The sequence below is a fragment of the Pempheris klunzingeri genome, chromosome 1 (genome assembly GCF_042242105.1).
Source record: "Pempheris klunzingeri isolate RE-2024b chromosome 1, fPemKlu1.hap1, whole genome shotgun sequence".
In the NCBI taxonomy this organism is placed as follows: domain Eukaryota; kingdom Metazoa; phylum Chordata; class Actinopteri; order Acropomatiformes; family Pempheridae; genus Pempheris; species Pempheris klunzingeri.
In genome coordinates this window covers 4,139,762-4,164,776 of record NC_092012.1, presented here as the reverse complement: position 1 = coordinate 4,164,776, position 25,015 = coordinate 4,139,762, and the positions used below count along the sequence as shown (strand labels likewise).

At 43.2% G+C, this 25,015-nt stretch overlaps 1 protein-coding gene across 2 annotated transcripts; it reads left to right on the top strand.

Annotated features, from left to right (window-relative positions):
* Positions 1 to 15,642: 15,642 nt before the first annotated feature.
* Positions 15,643 to 24,202, top strand: e2f8 (E2F transcription factor 8). 2 transcript variants are annotated; one of them, XM_070829923.1, is made up of 14 exons: positions 15,853 to 15,865; positions 16,983 to 17,043; positions 17,185 to 17,445; positions 17,539 to 17,689; positions 18,162 to 18,476; positions 18,939 to 19,100; positions 19,465 to 19,602; positions 20,048 to 20,263; positions 20,365 to 20,446; positions 20,694 to 21,186; positions 21,437 to 21,703; positions 21,824 to 21,956; positions 22,638 to 22,972; positions 23,428 to 24,202. In XM_070829923.1, exons 3-14 carry the CDS (start codon positions 17,275 to 17,277, stop codon positions 23,572 to 23,574), a joined length of 2,610 nt encoding a protein of 869 aa, XP_070686024.1. In that variant the 5' UTR covers positions 15,853 to 15,865; positions 16,983 to 17,043; positions 17,185 to 17,274; the 3' UTR covers positions 23,575 to 24,202. The 2 variants fall into 2 exon arrangements, with proteins under 2 accessions (XP_070686015.1, XP_070686024.1); XM_070829914.1 differs by lacking the exon at positions 16,983 to 17,043 and having other exon boundaries at positions 15,643 to 15,865.
* Positions 24,203 to 25,015: the final 813 nt, after the last annotated feature.

The following is a 25,015-nucleotide window of genomic DNA, read 5'->3' as shown; positions in this document are numbered from 1 at the left end:
CTCCTCCACTTTCCTTTGTTCGCAGGCTCCTACTACAGTCTTGGCTATTTGAATTCCTCTGCAAACGTGACAATTTTACACTATCGGCTCAATGGTGGAGGTAGCACTAAGGTTAAGAGGCCCAGGAGTGTGTGTGTGTGTATGAGGGGGATTGGCTGGAGGAACGTGAGGAACCTCTGCAGATGAAAAACAGCACCTTTTCCACCCCTCATCCCACCTTATCACAGAAAAATTCCTGGTGTGTAAAATTGAAATCCGACTGTATTTCCCAGGATGAAGATGAGAGGGGTAGGGACTGGAGAAAACACAACGTGGAAGAAGCTGGGACAACGGCACTTAAACACACTGCAGAATCCCTTCCTTATGCACATACACATGCACACTGACAGCGGACAAAAGATAACAGCCTCCCTGTTTTTGCAGAACAAAAGGCCAAAGTGGCCTCACATTAAACCAATGAGGCAAAGAAGAACCCAATTCCAGTATCAAACATGCTGATTTGATGGCACCTTGCTGTTGCATGTGTTCTCACCCCGGTAGCTACATACAATGCAATGCTGTTTTTAATCTACAATATTACCTTCCTGTGCCCATCTATTCCTGTCACATACTCATACAACCTGAAGCTATCCTAACAGGTGCAGCACATTTTATATTTTTTATGAGCTTGAAATGAAAAAAACAAATGCATATCTAATAATATGAAATATATCCACTGGCAAGAACCCATCAAAATAACTGCTCTTAGAGGAAAAATAATTAAACAGTGAAAGTGGCGGCAGCATTTATGTCTGATTGGGGGTAGACAACTTTAAAATAAGCACTCCCTAGATATGATTCTCTCTCTCTCTCTCTCTCTCTCTCTCTGAGCTTTAATTATAACTTCATTTCTCACCGAAATGAACCAAAAGAGCTCTTAATTTATAAAGACTGGTCCCAATTCACAGCCACCTGCTGAAATGATTAATGGAAAATATGTGAATGTGTTTGAATGTGGATACAACGATCATAGCACAGAGGAAATCCCATCGCCACAGGAGAGAGCTGAAGCACCTGTTCATCAGCCGAGCGCCTCCCCTGAACCAGACTGAACCAGATCCTACCCACTGACCCCCAGACAGGGATTACAATGTTGTGCGAGTCAGGACAGCCGGACCATCACACACCCTGCTGGGAGTGTTACTGATGACACCATTTCTTCGGCCATACAGACTCGAGCTGTCACACATGCAGCAAAAACTGAACTCTGCTGAAAACGTTGATGTGTATTGATTTGTACAGTTCAAATTTAGCTGCATGTTCTACTGTTGCCAGCATGAAACAGAGCAGTCTTATCACCAGTCTCTTTTCCAGCAGGGTGGAAAATTAATGGAGGCTTGAGGCATAAATACTCTCTTAGAATTCGAAAAAAAAATGTTCATGCAATTACAATGAGCGGGGAAATATGTGTACACTTGCGATTCAATCGGTTATTTCATCTTTTATTTTGTTAGATGGAATTAGATGAGATAACACGTATCTTCTGTTCAATTGCCACACAGCATATTGATGTCTCAGTAACACAGCAGCTGCTGCATTACAAGTGTGTTCTCACTCAGGAGATAAGGCTATATTTATTCCAAGGAAAAATAGAATATGTGGCTTGAAGTAGCAAATATGTCTTTCATTATCAAACTATTTAGCTTTTTATATAATTTGAATTCAGACCAAATTTGATGAACCACCAAAAATGAACAACACACACATTATCCTGTCATTTCATCAAAAACGACCTAAAATACGGACTGAGGAGAAAAGATTTCTTTCCAGGGTCACCAAGAATGCTCGTCCTGACACCAAGCTGAGCAGGCGTTCGGTATGTGAGGGGTGCGTGTTTTAGGCGGCCCGGCTAGCCAATCGTGTTGCCCCATAGCCGAAGTCCAGGCCGTCCCACCAGCCTCTGCCACCTGTCCTTCACCCTCCCTCAGGGCGCAGGGAGAGGGTGAGGGCCAGATGGCTCTTGAGGGCCACGCAGCATCCTGAGTGCAGCATCCTCCCCACCCCCATCATCAGAGCTACATGCCTGGTCCCACCTCCACCCTCTGACCCCCCTCCCCTTCCCCAATCCAAACCCCTGAGCCCCAGTGCTCGTCAGTGCTGCATGACTGGGCAAACACAGTCCTTCACCGAAATAAATCCCCTGCCTCTCCTCTGCAGCTGCCTGGTTTGCAAGAAAAGCTTAGCCCGTGCCTCAAAGAGCCCTCAACTCCACTGGCAAAACAGCATTCCTGACATTAAGATTTTCACTATCACAAAGTGCCAGAACCTGCTCCTCTGGTTGATTCTTTATTGGTTAACTGAAAATCCCTAAAAAGTAAAAGGTTTATGTCTGCTTCAGCAACAGAGGACCTGGGCTAAATAAGATAATGAGAACCAGCCACTCTGGTCACTAAAGATGGTAATCACTTATCAGAGTGATCCAGCGAGGGGTTGGCTGGAGAGGAGTGACTGTTAAGGGGGGATAATGTCTACAATAGGTTCTAAATAATCTCACAAGCCTGCTCATTTGTCATCACGCTATCCTATCTCTCTGATATTACATTCAATTAGTTTCAGATACCAGCAGTGCAGGGCGGCTGGCACACGCAATCAATCAAACCTTGTCACTGACAAATTGTCACCCCTCTAGTCGCTCTCCATATCTAGGCAACAGGCCAACGTAACACTGGCGAGATGATCCAGAGCGGTGATCACCAAGTCTAATGGATGTCTCAACTTGGGGTCCGAATCCAGCTTCAATTCTCGCTGAGAGAAAAGAGAAGGGTCATTATTCAAATGTGTTCTGGTGCCAGCAACAAATGACGGCCACAACTGGTCGAAAAGGTGCGCAGCACACTGAAGACTGAAGAGTGTGGATTTCGCCGTTTGCTTGCTTGTTTAAGAGAATAATGTAAGAGGGCACTGACTGCAGCAATCTGAGTGGTGGTCAGCACAGATGTTGCAGTCCTAATGAACAGGATGGCAGCTCAGGGAGGGTATGGCCACGGTGACCTTGCCCATATGTCTGGCTAAATGTCCACTGTTGGAGCAAACGCTGTAGAGAAAACAGTACACGCAAGTCCTTGATTCTCTTTAGAAGCACATCTGAGGCATTTGCTGAAATCAACACGACAACAGCTCAATGGATCACCATTTCTGCTCCTTTCATTTTATCCGCTGAGCATTTGCTTTAGACAAACTGGTTTTCTTTGCCTGTCAAAAGTCACCTGATGCTGTAATCTGGATGTAGTGAAGTAAAAACATAAAGCCATAGTGCAGTAGCATGCAAACAACATCCACATATACACAAAAATATAGTCCTCTACTGATCTCATACTTCACAGCATGGAGGTTATTCCATGTACCACAAGCCAAAGGTTAACAGAAATGAGTTTTATCCGCAGGTCCTGAGAAATATAATGTAGGAGCAGAAACTCTGCTGCTTCTCAGTGGGAGATGCAACCTAAGGTGGTTCAGCATCTGATCAGCGGATGCCCCCTTTGACGCCTTCCTGTGTAGGTTTTCCAGGCTTGTTGAACAGGGAGGACACCCCAGGGCAGAAAGGGAATCTGCTGTTGGAGGGATTACATATCCAATCTGCCATGGGAACACCATGGGATCCCCCAGATGGAGCTAGAGGAAGTAGCTAGTGTAAAGGGTGACTGGGCTATCGTACTTAGCCTGCTGACACCGTGGTGATGAGTGGAAGGACAGATGGATGTGTTGCTGGTTTGCACAGCTTTATTTCTGCCATGCATAAGTCTACTGCTCCAGTAAACAACTGAAATTAATACGCGAAACTCATTCAAAATCATTGACAAGCCAGTGTCCCATCATCACGTCCCACTGGACCGGCACCACGCTGGAAGTCACTGCAGCCTGGCAGCCATGGGAAGAAACTCTCACGCTTGCTAACCAGGCCTCTCCCGCTGAGTATTAACTTTATCCTGAGGTTCAGGATTAAGTCCATCTCGTGAAGGAAATAAACAAAGCCATGTAGGGTTTTCCACTCATCTGTGTCTCTTAGCTAATTACGAAGCCGTGAGAGAATGACTGCAGCAGAGCAGTCGGCGGCACACACATCCACTGCAAACACCTCATTATCCTACCGAACCCCACCCGACCGTATCAAACGCCTCTTAATGAGCAGTCAGAAATGACTAGTGAAAACAAATACATAATTTCCAATGGTTCTGATTGAGCAATTAGTGCCAAATTCCCTTTCATCCTCAATGAGCTGAATCAATAATGGATTCCATTACAGACTGCTTTCTGTCACCTTGTGAATGCCCTTCGTCGTCACTACCAGACATTAGTGTAGGCGGTTCAGATCTGCTGTCCAACTCTGCCTTTTTTTTCAAAAACATAAATTTTTTGTGCTGAAATCTTGCACATACAAAAAAAAAAAAAATCAATTAATGTTCTCCTAATTGCCTGTTTGAGGACTGTATCAGCAGAAATAAGCCTGGTTTGTGTTCGGACATCGTGGGTAATAAAGATATTGTGGGGACTGGCTTCTCATCAAACGTGTAGGCAGCTTTAAACACAGGAGCACAGAGTTGTGTCAACACTGCCTACACTCTTGCCCTGTGTTCACCGTTAGTGCTGTAAATCTATACGGTAACCACAACAGCTCAGCGTTAGGTCAGGATATAAATCAAAGAACAGTTCAATAACGGAGAATTCAGCGTTTCATTAGCGCTCTCTCAAGAACTGGGCTGCATGTACGCCAACTGTCCAATATGCCATTCAGACTTTGTTAATCAAAGATCAGCTCGCAGCTCCTTTTCTTTGACTGGGCTCCAATAAATTAAGCATTCCCGTCTAGACCTGGAGTTTACAGGCATTTAAATCTCTCCAACCTAATTTCACACCGGCTCACACAAATCTGTGTTAGAGAGGCAGAGACGTGGCCCCATGAATCAAAATGTACGAATAAACCAACTCTTTAGCAATTGAGAAAGACAACCTCTTTTTTCTGAACATTATATTCTGGAGGTTTATCGGATTACATGACTATAACGTTGGAAGGAGTTTAGGTTTGACTCCTGTCTCTTTGTATTGTGGTTACGATGCCCTGTGGGTTACAGATGTGGCTGAGACCTGTCGGAGAGGTCGCCGTCTGCCCAAGGATCATCTGATTAGATCTTGAAATTGATCGAATTCCCATTAACAAATAGCTTAAACTTACAGTGACTTTACTCGTGTCCATGCTGGTAAGGTCTATTATCTGGGACCTCATTGTCCAAACACGGACAATAAAGATTTACTTCAAGTTTTATAAGCAGGGATATTATGGAAAGCAAGAATTGTCTAGTTTTAGGTCATGAAGCCAGTACTTCTGAATACTTCCTCGAGGTTTTGACACTGTGAATTTGCATTATTCAAATTACTGATTCTGAACAGCAAATTTCTTTTCGGTGTAACTTGACGAGAAAGTTCAGATACTGGTGTTTCACAGACAAGCAGTAGTATTCACACCCCCACTCCCCACTTAAATGATTTGTTCAATGTCGGTGAAGGTTTCGAACAGTTTCTGAAAAAGTTTGGTCCAAGTGTGATTCTCATCCTCCAATTCAAGCTTAAATATGAAAATCACAGAAACATACTTATAAACCTTTTCACTTAACAACAATTCAACAGTTACGGACAATCTTGGAAAGGCACTGATAAAATAGACATACTTTTAGATTAGTCGATGAAAGGAGGAGGGAAAAAAAGCCCTTTAACTCCATTTAGCCTTGTCGTCAGGGCCAAAATGAAAGTATCAGAGGAATGATTGCAAAAGGGACCTTTTCTCTGGCAACATGAAAGTCAGGAACATGTTGTGAATCAGTGTTGCCAGAAATACACCTAACAAACAGATTTTTCACTAAAAATACAAAGCGGTTACTCTTATTTTCAATATAATATTTATTTGTAGAAGATTGTAAAAGTATATCATATGTTAAACAGATGGGCTAAGTGTATTAATTCATCATGCTCTGGTGCAGGCAGGGTAACATTGATGGAGACAAGCAAGCGATGATGCTACACTGCATTGAAATAAATTTACCTTGGTGGTTGTTTCAACACCAAATCATTCATTACTGCTAAAGTGTCAAGCATTGCCGTTAACAGGCGGCTCATTTTGTGTGTGTGTGTGTGTGTGTGCTTGTAAATTTCATATTTCAAAAGGCTCATTATTACGATTTTGTATTTCTCTGTAATGCAGCACAGTGTTAACAGCTTACTAGCTAAAACAATGATCCAAATCTCCAAAACATATAGGTCAATAACTTCATTAATATCATGAATGAGCAATGAATAGTCGACTGATGGTTTGAACTCATCACTACTAGTTGATTAGGACAATCTTTGGTCAATCTTCACACTGTAAATCCCTGCAGCTGGACAATCCATAACACTGAAGATCCAATCTCATGGAATCCTCAGTGAGAACCAATTGACTACAAATAGACTTTTTCTGACTGTAGCGAAGTCTGCGGTTGAGCTTCATCAAACACTGAGCCTTCATTCACCACAATATAATACATCCCTGATTCCCGTCGAACTCTCTTTTCTTTCCCACGCAGGTCCATGATTTCTACTTAGTGAGCGTTAAGATACAGAACTGGGGACATGTGAGAGAGTAAATGTACAAAGGGAACAAAATCCAATTACCTCATCGTGGGGTGAGTATCACATATAGGATCTTGAAGTCACGCAGCCAAGGTAATTGTCGGGGGACATTGAACCTTGCTGCACGGAAGCCTAAGGTAATTCTCCAACAATGGGAGCCCGTGTGTCCTCGTTACTACCTCAGTGCTTTCAATTTATTTAAGTCGGCTCATGTCCATTAAGAGGGAAGGTGAGTATTGGCTCAGTCTAGCACGGCCTCTCTTCCCTGGAGAGCGCCGGCCGTCTGGCCTCGTCTGGTCTCCGCCTGATGAGGCCGCCACGTTTGTGGCTGCGACTGAGGCCTCTAATGAAATATAGACATGTCGCCGCTGATAAGTCGTCGAGCATGCAAAGGGGCAAAAGCTCACTTTATGAATGGCATAAGGGTTGGTTACCGTAGCAACAACAACACGGGTAAGAAAAGAAGAAGAAAAAAAAAAAGTATCTGGGTGGGATTTCATGAACGATCGATCATCACGCTGAATCCAAATACTGGACGTGAAACGCTGAAGTCCTTTTGCTGCTCGGTGTGCCGCTTAGCATCCAGAGAGAAGCTCTGCAGTGTGGAAAATTGGAAAACAGCAGCTGGGACTTTGGTTGCATCAATTAATATTCATGTTCTACATAATCCCAAGTGACTAATTTAACACACCTGATCAAATCAATAATTTACAAGGGGGAGGACAGGAAAGAAACAAGGAAAAGGGAAGAAACCTTCGTATTGTATCTGATCCCTGGGACACCTATGGCAGAGGGAGTCCACACCAGGGATCAAACACCAGTGTGAATGCTGCGACCTTATAAGCCTCATCAGCTGTCCCATCTTCAGCCACTGTGTTCTCTGACTCAACTCAGACATCTGACTGTACAGAGGCCTGTCAGCTGGTGACTCCATCCCAGTCTATCACAACTGCACATCCTCAGAGTCACCTTGCATCTTCCACCTGTCAGCTCACACACAACTACAGTAAGAAGAGACGCCAGGTTTACAGACGCTGACATTTTCTGAATGTGTCTGATGACAGTGTTGAAAAGGTTCATACGCCAAGGGAGCTGTCTGTTTTTTTTTTTTTTTCTCCCCACCCTCCCCAACTTAAAAACCATGCAATCCCTCATCTGAAGTCAAGCGAGAGCTGTGAGGTTTGCATACAACAACAGCACTACATCAACATCATGTGGAAAATGCAGAGCGAAGCTGAAACAGGGAAAATGAGTCACGGTATCAAATGATCCATCAATCTTAACGCGGACTGCTCAAGTAATTCTACACAACCACAAAGCATCAAAGACAACCGCACAGACGCCTCGATGCTTTCACTGACTCTCTGGCTTTGAATCAGTCCTGCTATACTCGCTCTGACACCAGAGTCGGTGTTCCTGATGAAGGTCGGACTAGGTCACACCGCAGTGGTATCGTGACTTGTGCAGATATTTGAATCTCCTCCATGACTGAGTGAAGGCGGCCTTGCTTTTGCACTGAGAAACTGACATGGCAAGGATTTAAATGCACAAGTTCAAAGACGCAGAGAGGCGTTCAAGAGTGGCCGAATCTGTGTGTACTTTCACCAGGTTAAGTAGCAGCAACAACAACAACAACAACCTCTCCGTGCATAAACCTGTACAGACGCAGCTGCCAACATTCAAACTCTGCATGCAAAGATTTGTTGTCCGCTCCAGAGCAATCGCTCAGCCCCGGTGTGGTCTTAAGCCCTGACACAACACAGAGAGGACAGGTGGATCTGGTAGATAAAGAGCATCAGCACTCACCCTTTTCTGGTCCTCCAGGCAGTGCAGCACAGGTTTCCTCCGCTGGTGCTGGTGTGGACTAGCCTCTGCGCCTCCCTCCATCTTCCCATAAGTGAGTGAGTGCTCTGGTTCTCCCCAAGCAAAATATCCAGAGGCCTCTTAGGGAATGAAGGGAAATACCTGCTCGGAGTATTTAAGTCCCCTTCCCTGTTGGTTCCCAGCTGTGGTGCATGAATATCTATCCAAAAATAGGAAAAAAGTGTCTGTCCATCAACTTTGCTTCATGAAAAAGATAGCACCCAATCTCTGGGAGGATCCAGCCTCAGCCACACGCCTCGTCTCAGTCATATCGTTCCTTGGCGGCTCCTCTTTGCGGCTCTTGGTCCTGGAGGGCTGGTCTGAAGCGAGCATCAGGGCAGAGCACGGGAACCTGAGACACCCAGGAAGGCTCTCGCTCCCAAAACCATCACCGCCGCCATGGAGGACGTTATCAGCATGATCCTCTCATCTGCCAAAGTGATTCGATCCGTCTGCCACTGAAGGGGGAAGAAAAACAAAATGTGGGCAGGTTTCAGTTTCTATGCAGGAAAGGGAGCATCCATACACACACACAAAAAAAAGAACAGAGAGCAGAAGAGTCCCTCACAGCTCAAAGGGTGAAGAGATGTCCTGACAGAACAGGTGCTTGAGGAGAAAAGAGTTCAATTGGAGCAATGAAAACAAGCATTTGGTGCCAAAAACAACTTCACACACACACTGAGCAGAAAAACCACCTCTGCTGAGAGAGACGTGAATTCACCAAGTTCCTCCTGACTGCTGCATCTAGAAAACGGTTTCTCCGTGGAGGCGCCTGAACGGACCGCCTGCTAATTGCTGCAGGTGTGGGCTTCCTCCCCACTCAGCTAAACAAATAGCGAACTTTTTTGTTGGCCACAAACTTGCAATCGTGCAAAGCGGCTCCTCTGAGCTGCGGCTACAACCGGGCTGCACTTGGCGACAAACATTAACTCGAGAGTTGTGATCTGGAGCAAATTGCTTGCCGAAGGTTTGAGCTACTGCAGCAGCAGCAGCAGCAGCAGCAGCAGCAGCATCCCTGCAGGAGGATCCGTGCGGGCTCATGGGCTGCCCGACAGACCGGCTGCTGCCCTCAGCCTCCTGGAAACTGTGCGTAATTGGCTCAATTAAACAACAACGAGCGAAGTGCGCCGAGAAGCGAACACGAGAGGACGGTACCTGTGGTAGGAGATGATGCTCACCCGCACTTGTCCGCTCCTGTCCCTCCCGGTGGAGACGGTCCCTGCCTCGTGCGCAGCGCTGTCCGTCCCTCCGGCTGAGAGCGGAGCAGCCAGCTGCTGCGTTCAGGCGCTGCAGGAAATGTGAAGCACACGGGACTCTTTGCAGCAAAAACTGTCTTTAAAACCGCAACTTTTAGAAATGTGATTTAAAGTGAAGTTTTTATTTTGTTCTGTTTTTTTCTCTCGCCTTTTTCTTTTGCCAGGCTTTGTATTTTGAGTAGCATGCTGCGACCCTTTGTTTTATGCATAAACAAAGTGTTATTATGATTTCAGCACAAGGAGGACTAAAACTATTAACACAAGTATGTAAAAATGTATTTCTATGGAGAAAATCATGCTGAATCTGTCATTACGATCCTCCTTCTTATATCCCCATCTCTTCCTCTAATGGTACTATACTTGTTTAAAAAACTGAAAATAAATGTGTAAAATTACAAATCCCTCCAGTATTATTCCATGGCCTAAGGCTGTTTACCAAAGTTATGCACTGCCTGTTATTTTCTGACACACACTGGGTCACTTTTTTCATCAAAACCTTGCGAATTACTGCACTTACCCAGCCGGTTGAGTGGATGTTCTGATTTACGCGGAGCACCTGAAGGCAGCACCAGGGTCCCACTCGCTCTCTCTCACATCCGTAACATTACGTCACTGCGTGCTTCAGGCTCCGCTGTTTTCTCCCAGCATCCTTGAAGGCGCCCGTCGGTTTCCATGGCGACTCCCGGTGTGGAGGGCTGTACCGCCACCTAGCGGCCAAGCAGAGACATGAGCCCCAACACTTAAAGATCTTTTTGGAGATTTTTGTTCAGAAAATGTGTCTAATTTGAGTTTTATTCTGTGGATGGATAGAAAATTAAAATAATAATCATTATAATAATCAACAATAATAAGAAACGGCTTCTTGTCTTCTCATGTATGATAATTAACTGAATATATTTGAGGCTGTTTGGCCTCAGCAGCAGCTGGATTTAGACTCACAGCCCGTCTTCAGTTCAGGCCCACAAACTTAACTAATATCACAGGACTTGCATGACCAAATATTGTACTTTAGAGGTGAAAATGCTCAGATTTGCTGATGATAAAATGACCCAAACTCCCTCATTGCGTGCTTAGTTAATTAACAGCCTCCCATCTCTCATGTTGTGCTGCTGCTGAAATGTTTCCTGTAAGCAGCTAAACATCCTTACAGAAATTACACAATAATCAAATCATGTAAAACCCAAACTTCCCGCAAACCGTGCAAAGGCTTTAAACACAGATTTATGTTAATTGGGTTATTTACTGTATAATCTGGTTAAAGCGTGCGTCCGTGCATGTAACCGTGACGCACCATTCACAGCTGTCCTACTCTGGTTTGCTTGGATGTCTCTCCTCCATGACAGCTGAAGTAAGAACAGTAGTTTCACACATACGTGGGCTTCGACAAATCTAGCAGGCCTGCATCATGTCATCATCCAGGGTCACTTATTGTGGAGTTGTTATAGTATAGTTATAGTTATAATAATCCTACACTATCTTGTGGCCCTATTTTCTATCTATCCATCTATCTATCTATCTATCTATCTATCTATCTATCTATCTATCTATCTATCTATCTATCTATCTATCAATCTATCCATCTATCTATCTATCTATCTATCTATCTATCTATCTATCTATCTATCTATCCATCCATCCATCCATCCATCCATCTATCTATCTATCTATCATAGTACCTGGGCAGGGGCCACGAATGATGCAAAGGCTACAGAGATGAAAGTTAAGTTGTTGTAAATAAAATCTTTACACTTTGTAAAACAAGAAATAGACACAGTAGAATAAAGAAGATCTACCAGGTATGCACAGGCTGTTCCATTATGTAGGAATCTCCATGGATATTATTTGTTTATTTATTTTCAATGTTTTCTTTTTCAAATTTAATTGTCTCCATGGATTTTATTTATTTATTTTCAATTTTATATTTTTCTTATTTTAATTGTCTCCATGGATCTTATTTTTTTTCAATTTTTTTTAAAATCTTAATTGTCTCCATGGATTTTATTCATTATTTTTTAAATTTCAATTTGTGTAGAACCATTTCATGAGGTGTAGTAATTGTTGAAGAAGTTAAATATGCAGTAAATCATCATTTAACCATTTCTGAAAACTTGTGTCTCCATGGATTTTGTTGTTTAACTTATCTTTGCACTGTTGTTCTTGTTTCTTTGCTGCTGCAAATCTGCAAATTTCCCCAGTGTGGGACAAATAAAGGTTTGTTATTTAGGTTATTTACTTTTAATCTAAATAGCCTCTGGGTCATCTATGAATCCGACTTCTTGCAGTTTCACAATCAAATGTTTTCCGCACACAACCTTTACTTTGAAACACAGGCCTCTAGGCATGTCTTTTATTACCTAATCTAGTTTCAGGACCTTTGTCATTTCTGTTTTGTGCACTTTCTTTTCAGTTACCTGATCTATAACTTCATTTTACACTCTCTAATGCCATCCCTGGATCTTACTATACAGCTTTGCATCACCTACTCTGCTTCACTTACACTGATGTATATGTATCCATCTATCTGTCTATCTATCTATCTATCTATCTATCTATCTGTCTATCACAGGAGAATGGGGTTCAAATCATGTGAGAGACCAACAATAAATTGCATTGAATTGTTTTTGAACTCTGAAATTCTTTTCTTACTATCAGTTTTTAGTCAGTTTGGTTGTTTTTAGGCACCAAAACTACTTGGTTAGGTTTAGGGAAAGATCATGATTCAGGTTAAACTAACAAATAGACTATAAATATTAAAAGCAGGGTACTTTAAACATAAAATATACTATAGCACTATAGCATCTGCCAAAATCAGACACACAGAAACCTTAAAGCCAGGCATCCTTCTTCCAGCCGGGTTTCTCCATGAAGCTGCCGTGTGCGCTCTGCTGTGATCTCTGTGCTTCACGTTTGGCCGTGCCAGCATGTCGCCATGGCAACGAGGGCCTAAACATCACACCTATTAGCTGAAAATCAAAAAGCAGCACGGAGCAGAGACGCCGCGGTGAACCTCACTTTAATCTTTCCGAGGCGGAGAACAGAGCCTTCTCCATGTGACTCCAGCCATCACAGGTTAGGTACATGCTGTTAGTACACATGTTGTCCACTTGATCCGGTGCAGATCAGGTTTGGGGGAACATTTGGACTTGGGCAGGAGGGTGGATGGAGGGCAGTCAGTGGTGGAAAGTAAGTTAAGTCCAATTACTTGACTCTGTGCTGAAGTACAAATGTGAGGCCCTTGTACTTTACTAGAGTTTTTCCTTTTACTTCTCTCCATTATATTTATCTGACAGGTTTGGTTTCTTTGCAGATTCAGACTAACAACACAAACTATAATCATGTAATCATTATACTAGTAAGGCTCTATTGGTACCCAGGGGGAAATTCACAAGCTGCACAGCTATGTATAAATAAATACACTGAAATAGGCCCCATATTCACCAGCTGCAACATTAAAGCAAGTGATACATTAATACATCAATGATTTTAATTCATTAATGCAATACATATTATTTGAAATGGAAGGATTCACACAGCTTTTTAAGAGTAAACCTCAAGGACTTTTCAAGCACTTTTAAGGTACTTAGATCATAAATTTCCAGACTCTCAAAGTCTTTATCATCACATCTAAATAAATGCAAATGTGTCTAATTTCTTTATACCCACAGCCATCAATGTGTCTATAGGCACAGTGATTATTAACCTCTAAAGACCTGCGTGGACATCACATCTTGGGTTATATTACCATAGTAGTTAATTCTGCTTAGCTGGGGCCGTATGGACATGTATGTGGGCAAAATTGTTGATATTTCATATTGTTTTTTGCACCGTGATTTTCAAAACATGTTCAAAATATGTTTTGTATGTGTTATAAATACATGCAAAAGCAGTCAGGAAAAAAAACTGCCATGTTCAGGGTGGAAATAAAGAGTTTTGCACAAAGGTGACTTTATTGTGTTTTCTGGAAATTAAGACCGATTGTCCTCATATGTGGACATAATGTTTCTCTAAAACTACACCATGTAAAAAGATGATGCTTAGGTTTTATACTTATCAGGGTCCAATAAGCCCAAATAGCAAGGAGAAATAAAAAATCGGGTCTTAAGAGGTTATCCAGGTGTTCAGGTTAAGGATTATTATTTAGTGTGAGACGCCTGGAAACAACAAACAAATATGACAACAGGATCATTTTAATTTAGATATTTAAGGATTTCTGGTTTACATGAGTGACTTTGTAAATGAAACACCAGAATATGTTGAAAATTTCATTCAAATTCAAGCTTATACGTAACATAACAGTTAAAATTAAGCATTTTCAAGACTATGATGACTGTAATGAGTACTTTTACTTTTTGTACCTTAAGAATATTTAAGTAACATTTCATCAGCTGTACATAGTCTATACATAATTAACATATACATTTTAATGTCATATTGATGTTCATATTATTGTATAGTGTCCAAATAATTGGACATTGGTGGGACGGACCTACCTCACCGAAGTGCTTTATATCACGACCCCGGTATGTATTCTGGACTCTAAAACATTTAAAACAGTATTTCTACAGTGTGTCACTACAGCTTTTACACATGTGAACACTGGAGTACTTCCATTACTCACTTGGGGGCCCAGTTGCAACTTTCTGCTCAGGTCCCTACAAAATCTTACTCCAGCCATGCTCCGTGCAGGAATATCATACCAATGCCATGGCAGAGGCTGCACTGAAACACATGAGCAGCCTAATAAAGGACAACTATCATAATAATTACATTAAATATTTACATTCCTCCCTCTGCCAACCCGACTTCGGCGTGTGACGTCATCCACTCCGCCATAGCCCGGGTACAGACTCTACACCAGAGTGCACTCACTGTCTCTGTCTCTGTCTTCAACCATGTCACCATGGCAAAGGCACTGCCCAACTTCATCCAGTACGTGAACTGTTCCACGAGAGAGGAGAGGACCCTGGACTCACCTGATTATTATTATTGTTATTATTGTTATTATTATATAGTACAGCTCCTCACTCTGAGTGTACATGTTGTTATATGTTATTATTATTATTATTATTATTATTATTATTATTATTATTATATAGTACAGCTCCTCACTCTGAGTGTACATGTTGTTATATGTTATTATTAGTAGTAGTGGTATTATTTGTATCATTATTATTATTATTATCATTATTACTTTCGTGTTTGAAGTTGATTCTTATTCTTTTGGAGCTGTGTGTAACAAAAAGCAATTTCCCCCCTGGGGATTATTAAAGTAATTCTGATTCTGATTCTGATAATCAACAATAAGAAGAAACTGCTTCGATCAATTAATCGTTTCAGTCAGTTTTCAAGCAGGGGCTGGTTCGAGCTTCTCCGACTGGTGGATTTGAAGGTTTTCTTCTGTTCTTGTCTTCTCATATATGATAATTAACTGGATATATTTGAGGTGTGGACCCTCGGTCAGGTTAGCAGAGCCCCTGTAGGTCCCCACACCTCCATACCATGGACTGCACATGAGGCTGTTCGGCCCCAGCAGCAGCTGGATTTAGACTCACGGCCCGTCTTCAGTTCAGCCCCACAAACTTAACTAATATCCCAGGACTTGCATGATCAAATATGGTACTTTAGAGGTGAAAATTCTCAGATTTGCTGATGATGAAGTGATGAGAGGCCGCGCTGAAACACAAGAGTGATCATTGCAGTGTCACATTGAAATAGTTCATTCTGATGCTAATCTAGAGCAGAGATGTGGGGTATGCATGTATACAGTATGTGATTTGATCCGGTCCCGCCTTCGTCCTGCAGGGAGGAGGAGGAGGAGCAGGAGGAAGAGGAGGAGGAAAGCAGTGCGCATGCTCACACTGGGCGGACCAAACGCTGGTGGTCACCCAAAGTTTTCACAACTGTGGTAAAAGTTGACCAAGAGGCCGCTGCTTGCTCACTGAGGCGCGCACATTTTAGTTCATTTCACTTTAGCTGTTTTTTTCTTTTTGTCTCTTTGGTGTTAAAATCCTCCTCCACCTTTTTCTCTGGGACATCTACTATCCTCAACACATTACTGTGAAAATGGGAGGTTTCCTCTGAGGAGAGGCTCGTTTCGCGGATTTTGGGTGAGTCTGCACGTATTTCTCTATTTAATCCAGCTTTTAGTGAGGAGGTTTGTATCTGTTTTTTAAAAATAATAATAATAATAATAAAGGCAAAGATTAAGATGCGTTCAGGGGTCGCTAGCTAAACTTTGGTTTAAGCGTCGCCTCTTCTTTATAGCCCCGCTTCAGCTTCACTTGCTGGCTGTGTAGTTATTCCTCATCGCTACCTTTGAATTAAAACAAAGCCTCGGATGTATGTGAAGTTTCTGGATTATCTGGTTTTACCCACGTTATGTAAATCCGCCCCGGACTTTATCAGACGGCGCGGCGCTCTCCACTAGCTAGGTGACACCAAACATTAGCGTTAGCTTTTAGGTGAAACCTCGCGCTTCCTTAAAGCTAGGTTTGTCCTTAACGAGCCGATATCTGTGCGGTGGTTAAACTAATTTGCTCAGAATCGTATTTGAGCTTAAAACGAGCCGCCGCTGTTACCGGACAGACATTCCGCCGCGCCAACGATTTCAAAAACAGTTTACCTGCGCGGGACACTGGCTCCACTTCCTCTTCGCTCCCATTGGCTGCTTCCTGCAAAAAGGGCGGGACCTCTGCGTCCGTTGAGCCCCGCGATTCGACGGAGCCTACGTCAGTTACCGCCAATATCAATCTGGTGTTTTGATTAGATTAAAATCGATTTTGTGATCAATTTCACCAACCAGGAAAGTCAGGGGGTGATCAGACTTCTTTCTAACTCTATTTTAATGTTGGTACCTGACGAATATGTTGCTCAAACAACAGTAAGTTTGCGTCCAGAACATATTTAGCGGTGATAACGTCACATATCTGTGATGCTGGAATTAGTGAGCAACGTTTAACGTTAATAACATTTAGATTAATGATTTATTACTGTTAATCAATAAGGCATATAAAACTACAATGTTAAAGTCAGTTGGGCAGGTTTAAAGGTTGCTGGATTGAACCAATGTTAGCTTGCTTAGTATTGATTAATAGGTGTCTTTGGCTTCATCCGTGCTGTTAAGAGCATATTGGTTTTTAAGATATTGTCATGATTGTTTCACACCATAGCTAAATATATATTATTGCCTGGTTAACATAATCTTTATTAAATTCTTATTCTAAGGTGGAAAATATCAAGTACAACACTTGATTTTCAAAATCAGACCCAGAAATCACATATAAAGGTCAGTAAGCACAAAGAAAGGAAGTCTTTCTCAGATATAACTTGTTTTTTGTATGTGTTAGAGATCTTAATATGCCTCCAGTAGGATCGGATGGGCTTGTGTCTTAAATATCGCCTTTTGTTTTCTGCTTTTGCGGACCAGGACGATGGCTTTGTAGCACCCCAGGCTCCTGTGAATACTCCAAAGAAGTTATCTGGTCAGCGTGCAGCGTCGGCGGAGAAGCAGCGAACCATGGGTCCCCTCACTACGCCCAAAAAGGGGAGGGAAGCAGGTTCTGTCGATCCCTGGACGCCCACGTCCAACCTTAAAATCCTCATCAGTGCTGCTAGTCCTGACATCAGGAATCGAGAGAAGGAGCTGTGCATGGACAATGACGGGCGGGAAGGTGTCGAGTCCACGCAGGTACCAAGAAAATCCTTTCGGACGCTTTCTGATAAGCCACAGCGTTCAGAGGAATGCTTTTCTAACCTGTTGTGCTACACTATCTTCCTGCAGGACACAGAAAACGTAGAAGAGTCGGAGAAAATGATCAGCAGGAAAGAGAAGAGTCTGGGTTTGCTGTGTCATAAATTCCTCGCCCGGTACCCAGATTACCCAGAACCCACCCTCAGCGACATCTGCCTGGATGATGTGGCCAATGAGCTCAGTATGTCTAAACAGCATCCACATCAAGATCCCAATCAGTGTCAGACATTTGGGCGACAGCTAATGGAGGCTTACATTACTCTTATATCTATAAAATTGTGTTTGTGTCATCGCTCAGTTAATAGAATACATTAGAAGTTATTGGAGCCCAAATATTTACAAATAACTGCATTGTAGATGAAGCAAATATGGTGAATTATTAATAAAAATGTACTATTGATACTGTAATTACTGCAGTAATAAGAAAATATATGTATCATAGTTGATATGTGGGACAAAATGAAACCTGCCTCCTCAGCTGATTTAATGTTGAATTATTCTCATTTACACAAATGTGTCTGCAGTAAATTCTCACTTTGTGTATCTTAATGTCTCTGTCAGTTGTATTATTATTTTCTTCCTATGAATGAATTGTAATACTAGTTCATTTACTAACCTGATGTAATCTTCCTGTTTTCTGTGCGTCCGCTCAGGTGTAGAACGCCGGCGCATCTACGACATCATGAACGTGCTGGAGAGCCTGCACATGGTGAGCCGCTCAGCCAAGAACCGCTACACGTGGCACGGCCGCACCAAGCTGGCCCAGACTCTGGCCATCCTGAAGCAGGTGGGCGAGGAGCACAGGTACGGCCAGCAGATGCAGCAGATCCGGCAGCGTCTCCTGGACAAGGAGTTCGACTTCGACGGGGAGGAGAAGGAGAACGAGGAGGTGGTGGACCTGGAGAACGGGGAGCAGGGACAGAGGGAGCTCTTCTTTGTGGAGCTTCCGGGAGTCGAGTTCAAAGCAGGTGAGAAGCTTGAAGGTGTCTAATGTCTTGTTTTGTTCGCTCGACAGTCCAAAACCCAAAGAGATTTAATTTGCAGTGATGGAAAACTGGGAAAAGCAGCAAATTCTCACATTAAAGGAGCAGGAACCAGGATTTTTGTGGCATTTCTGCTTAAAAAGTATTCAGTTTTCAAAATAGTTGCAGATTTACTGTCAATCAACTAATCCTCTAATCTACTAATTTCAGATCTCATATCAGAAGACATTAGATATCCTTCAGAATATCTTATTAAAACGAAGAGTGACTTGTTTTTAAGTCTTTAACATACACTCAGATTTTATATCAAATCTTCATGAATCATTAAATTATTTATTGCACCAAATTTAACCAAACAGAACCTTGAAGTCCTTGATATTGACGTCTACATGAGAAAGTAGATTTAGATTTTACTGACTGACTGATTTTACTGTTTTTCCTGTCCAGCCTCCGTTAACAGTCGGAAGGACAAATCTCTGAGGGTGATGAGCCAGAAGTTTGTCATGCTCTTCCTGGTGTCTGATCCCCGTGTGGTCAGTCTGGACGTGGCCGCCAAGATCCTGATCGGAGAGGATCAGGGTGCAGATCAAGACAAGAACAAGTTCAAGAGTGAGTACAGAGCCCGTCTGATGCAGCGTGTCTCTCAGTGGTGGGTAGGGTCACAGTAAAATGATGCTGATGTGACTTTAGATCCCATCTTGGAGAACATATGATGCTTTTTCTTTCAGCAGAAGTTTGACAAAAAGTGACATTTCAAGACTTCTACACATTTGTAGAATGAAATATCATTTATTCCTCAGTTCCTCTTCAGACTAACTCAGGTCTTTGTTGCCTTGTAATAAACATCTTTATTCTTCTGACAACTTTGACTTTAATAGTTTAGATTTCAAAGACACACGTGTGATATTAGTCAGAATATTAGTGTCTATGTGTCGTCTGTTGTTAAACCTACAGTTTGCTCATGTGTTTGCAGCCAAAGTGCGGCGGCTGTATGATATAGCTAATGTGCTCCGGAGCCTGAAGCTCATCAAGAAAGTCCACGTGACAGAAGAGAGGGGGAGGAAGCCGGCCTTCGAATGGGTCGGCCCACAAGAATTCCCACAAGTCAAAGGTATGGCCGGTCCTCTTTTCCCATCTAGTTGTTGTCTAGATTTGATCCCCATTTTAAAAGTAAGGCTGCAACTAGCGATTCTTTTCATTGTTGATTTAATATTTCTATTATTTTCTCGATTCATCAATTAGTTGTTTGGTCTATAAAATCAGAAAATGGTAAAATGTTCATCATGATGTCCTCAAGTGTCTTAATCACATTTGAGAAACTGAATCAGAGAATTTGGGCATTTATTCTTAAAAAATGACTCAATGATGAATTTATTATCACTATAGTTGATAATTGGTGTGATAGTTGACAAATGTCTGATTAATAGTTGCATCTCTTTATATTTAAATATATTTCAGGACTTGCAGTTTCTCTTGTTCATTAACTGGCAGCACAGCTGATTGGGTGTTATTTATTATCTCCTGGTTTTCACTGACTAAACATTTCGTTGTTTCAGACTCTGAGACGTCAGCGTTCGAATGCCCACCCAAGAAGAAAAGTGTACTGGAGTCCCGAGCATCTGTAGACAACTGTGCCAAAAACCTATTTTCATCACCGGGAGCTAAACGCAGCTTCACCCGGCACCCCTCCCTTATAAAACTGGCCAAGAGCATTCAGGACGACCGCCGCAAGATAAATTCTGCGCCCAGCAGTCCTGTCAAGAGCGCCTTGAGTAAGTACAGAAGATTTTTCTTCAGACAAGGTTACCGTTTTGTCATGTTTATGAGTGGTGTTGTGACCTTTACATCCAACCTTTTCTTCTTTTGTCTTCAGGCGATTCGTCAAACACCGACTTCCCAAACAAAATGGCCCAACTTGCTGCTATTTGCAAGATTGAACTTGACCAGGAGTCAACGTAAGTGTGGTTTCACTCGAACTGTTATTTAACCTGCACCGTGTTAGGATTCTTTAAATGACCTCTGATGCCTTTTTCTGTTAGTGGAGTTGATGGTGTTAAAGCTGCAGAGGAAAAATGCATCCACCTGAAAATGTTGTGCTCAATTTGCTTCCAAGCTAATTTTACAAAGAAGATCCCTTCGGCTGTAAAGTCAGGTCCTTCTAGAGCTTTAGAGTGTTGAATGTGAGTCCTGCTTCTGTTCCAGGACTGGAGCTGAACATCCAAAGCCTGCTGCTGTGAGGTTAGAGCCGACCTCCTCTAGTACAGTGGAGCCGCCTCAGGCACCTTTACAGACTCCAATCCAGGAGCCTGGAGTCAATACTACTGTCCACCTCACCCCTCACACCCCGCTGGCAGCCCTGCCCACAGGCTCTGTCGCCTACATCTCTGCACAGTGTTCATCCCTGATTCCTGTGCTGCTACCCCAGCAGCGGGGCAGCGGGCCCTATGCGGTGTATTTGCAGCCTACTTCCCCCAGGCCAAACCCTCTGGCCAGGCCGCAGCCGTCCAGCCTCGCTGTGCGCTCTATGACCTTTGAGGATCGGACCGGGCAGAGTCCGACGGGCCAGTGTGCAGCTAAGAGCCAGTCGGCCTGCAGGGCGTCGGACATCAGCCCCTTGGCCCTCAAACGGCTGCGTTCAGATTCACCCTCAGAGAACAGCCCCTCCAAAACCATGAGGACGGACCCCACCTTCAAGGTAAAGAACTGAACACTGTTTTAGTATTTATATCTACATGGTGAAAAGCTCCATTAGTACTGGTAGATTTAAATCCAGGTGTGTAAATTCCACAAAAAGCAAGAAGCTAGTCTTTCTACAACATAAACTTCAAAGAGCATTTAGTTTTTAATCAATAAAGCAGATGTCTGAAATACAAAACCACTTGAAAGATGCTTTTCTGTTAATAAAGTCTGACAGAGTATTTCCCACCCTCTCTGGCCTCCTGTAGGACACCTCCCCAAAGCTGTGTGAGATCCTGCAGGCCCGTCTTAAGGCCCGTCGCGGCAGTCAGGTCTCGAGCCGGCCCTCGCCTCGCGCCCTCCACCTGGACCCGGAGTTTGTCAACACCCCCGGCGGCGCTGTGGCCAGTCAGACGCTGGAGCAGAGCTTGGAGACATTCCTGGACAGAGAGGACAAGACGGTGAACTCCGACGGCGAGGCGGGGTTAACGCCGGTCAGAGCAGTGCCCCTCACGCCGGGACAGCTCCACACAGAGGTAAATACACTAACACGACCCTTACCGGGCTTCAGTCAACACCAGGAAGGCCTTTTAGATCAGGACCCTTTATCATGTGTCAACACCAGCATGTGTGACATCATTTCTCTGCCTGTCCAGACTCTAGTGCCGGCCGGATACCTGATCCCAATCTCCCACCAGTCCCTCATCGGCTACAAGGAAAATCAAGCTTCAGGCAGAGAAAGCAACAAAGCCTCAACTCCCACTTACATCTACCAAACCCCAACTGCTGGTAAATACACCACTGAATTTCATACAATGTTCATTTGTTCAATCAATTGATTTCTTTGGCCAGCGGTCGAATACTTGCATGCTGTTAATTGACTAGCTGATCATTTACTCGCTAAAACCTGTAGTTCAGAATAAAAGCTAAAAGCCACTGGGGGGCGTCTGCGGTGTGTCCCAGAAGCTTCGCACTCAGGATACGTGCCAGTTCTATTTTCAACGGTCACCACGTCCCGACCACAACCAGCACAGAGCAGATGAGGCGGGCAGGAAGTCAAATGACAAAGAAAAAAAATCCAGTCAGCTTTCAAAATAAAAGCCCCCGTGCAGACTTTCAATCCTATATTCCACCACCACACCAATATTAGTTTATAATCGATGGCTCCAGGTTTTTAACACAATGTTCAACGAGAGAATCGTCTTGAATGTGGAAAATAGTATTTCACTTTAGCTGCTGTCTGTAGGCTATAGCACAAGCAAATACACTCAAGAAACACATTTAAAGCAAACAAAATATGAACCGTAGCTTGTTTGGACACGATAGAAGCAGGAAAACGACCAAGTCAACAAAATCTGAGCAAGTCAACTAATCAGCCAGGCAAAACGCTCCAGGTGGATTTTCAGAGTAAGGGTCTGCACATGATTAACCACATCGAGAGGTTTGACCGTAACATTTTGTCGTCAACAGGCTCCAGACCAGCCCCAGCCCAGGAGATTACACCCACCAGCCTTCGTCTTCACAAACCCGCTGCTGTCGCCGCCTCACCACACGCCATTCAACAGGCCAATCGCCTCCACAGCCCCAGTCCTGCCATCCTCAACTTCACCCTGCAGAACCTGGGACTGATCTCAGGTTCCGGCCCAGGAAGCGGCTTCGCTGCCCCCCAGACTCCAGAGGCTGCCAACACCCTGTCCAGCCCGCTGGCTCTGCACCAGAGGGGCATGGTGTTCATCAAACCTGTGTCCCCTGTGTCGGTCCAGCATTCTGTATCCGGGCAGCCGCTGCTGATCAGTGTCCAACAGGTTCGCCAGTTACTTCACTGATTTTTACTCTGAACTGTAAAAGGGCTCTCCAATGATTTTACAAGTCAAAGTTAGTTTACTAGTCATAAGGAATAATACAAATATGTGAAAACAGTTGTGTAACATCTTCTGTGGCTCTGGAGGAGTTTTGTCAAGTCAGGCAAAAATTACTCAGGCAATGCCACTTAAGTAATAGTAACTATTGATTATTCTTTTTTAAAATCTGTCTCCTCCAAGTGTGATACTCGTCTGTATCAGAAGACTTCAGCCCTCATTGTTAGAATGTAGTTCCAATTAAAACCAGAGTATAAAACAGTAACAGGGAAATTGTTTCTGGGAAGATGAGATGTCTTTAACGTTTATTAATTTGTCCTTTTTATCGTATTGTTTATTAGTTTTGGTTCTTTAAGCTTAAAGACTAACCAGACTCTCTCTCTCTCTCTCTCTCTGCCCAGCCTCTGATGACCACCCCTAAAGGGACGGGGCTCCCCCAGCAGAGCTTCTTCCACACGCCGGTCATGGTGACTACCAGCGGTCACCTGGCCACCAAAACTGTTTACATCCCTCAGAGGAAGCTGGACGTCGCCACTGAGGACTCCTGAAAGCCCCGAAGGGAACCCCTCTGATGTCTGTGTGCATTATGAGTGTGTGGGTGTTGCGTTTGTGTTGTGGTGGCTTCTCTTTGTCTGTTTAGCATTTTACAGTTTATTACCTCTGAACATTTTACAACAGCCACATTGCCTTCATTCTTACCACAGCCATCTCAACGACAACAACAAAAAAAAGAGCTGCCATGCAGACTTCAGCTGTGCCCCACTAAACACATGGAAACCAGGTGCTGATGAACACTATTGTGATGCTGGTAGAAACTGTTTTCCCAGGAATCAATTCACATAACCTCACTGAGAAGATTTATTTTTGTTTTGCTAGTTGTGAACATAATTTTTTCTTAATGACCAAGTGTAGTAAAATTCACACGAATGTTAAAAAGAATAGAAATCAGACAGACGTCTCTGAAAGACAACTTTGATTGGAAACCTTGTTGACTGAGTGAAACCTAGAGGGATGACTTTTGCACATATGTACATGTTAACACGTTACCCCCTGTTAAAAATGGAATTGTTGAGTATGTGTGAATATTTGATTCATTCTAAGACTAATCAGACGTTTTGATAAGTTTAATTTATAAAGGAAATTACCTTCATTTGATGTCTTGCAAAATGTAAAATGCTAAAAGTGAAATTTTAATACATTTTTTTTTTTCTAAGAACATTGTGATGGAGATCTTTGATTCTGGTTCGCTCTGACGGAGACACTGACATCTTGCACAGAAATAATCATTGATGAATTGTTGAACAGTACTCAGTCTTCTAACCCCCCCTGCCGGCGTGCCAAAATTACTGCATGCCCAGACGAGGTCATTATCCACATACCAAGAATACTGGTTCCCTTGTTATCCCAGGTCTTGTTGTGTGGAGCCTCTAGGTCACCATCAGCACATTTTTCCAGCAGGAGACAGTTTATCCTTTGGTGTCTGGAGCACAGCACAGCGATCACCTGCGACCTTGGTAACCCTGACAGCAGAGCGCCATCCAACCCAAACAATCAGACAGCCAAACTGTGCTACAGAGACAGATGGGGCTTCTCCAACAGCTCTTCTAAAGCTTCACAGTTTGCCTGAATGAGACCCTCTGAGCTGAACGTGACCTGGAGAGACTGCTGTACATATACACACAGGCTAAATCAGGAAAAATTCTCACACACGTGTAAAGTAACACATCTCTACAGATATTAGACTGTAATTCATGTGGACGTGGGGCTACTAATGTTTTTCTATTATAGATTCATCCGTTTTTACTGTTAGTTTAATCTAAAAATAAGAAAATAGTCCAAATTGCTCATCCCAGGTCCCCAGTTCTCAGGGTGACCTCTTCAAACAGCTTGTTTTGTCTAACCAGCAGTCCAGAGCCCAGAGAGTCAGTTTACAATGTCAAAACAGCAAATTGTATTTAAGAAGCCTGACACCTTCGATGATTTAGTTAT

Excerpts from the sequence above, each read along its gene's own strand:
- e2f8 (XM_070829914.1), top strand. The coding sequence starts at position 17,275 with ATGGGTCCCCTCACTACGCCCAAAAAGGGGAGGGAAGCAGGTTCTGTC. Across the intron at positions 17,690-18,161 it reads TGATGTGGCCAATGAGCTCA|GTGTAGAACGCCGGCGCATC; the intron begins GTATGTCTAAAC and ends GCGTCCGCTCAG. Across the intron at positions 21,704-21,823 it reads CGGGACAGCTCCACACAGAG|ACTCTAGTGCCGGCCGGATA; the intron begins GTAAATACACTA and ends CTGCCTGTCCAG.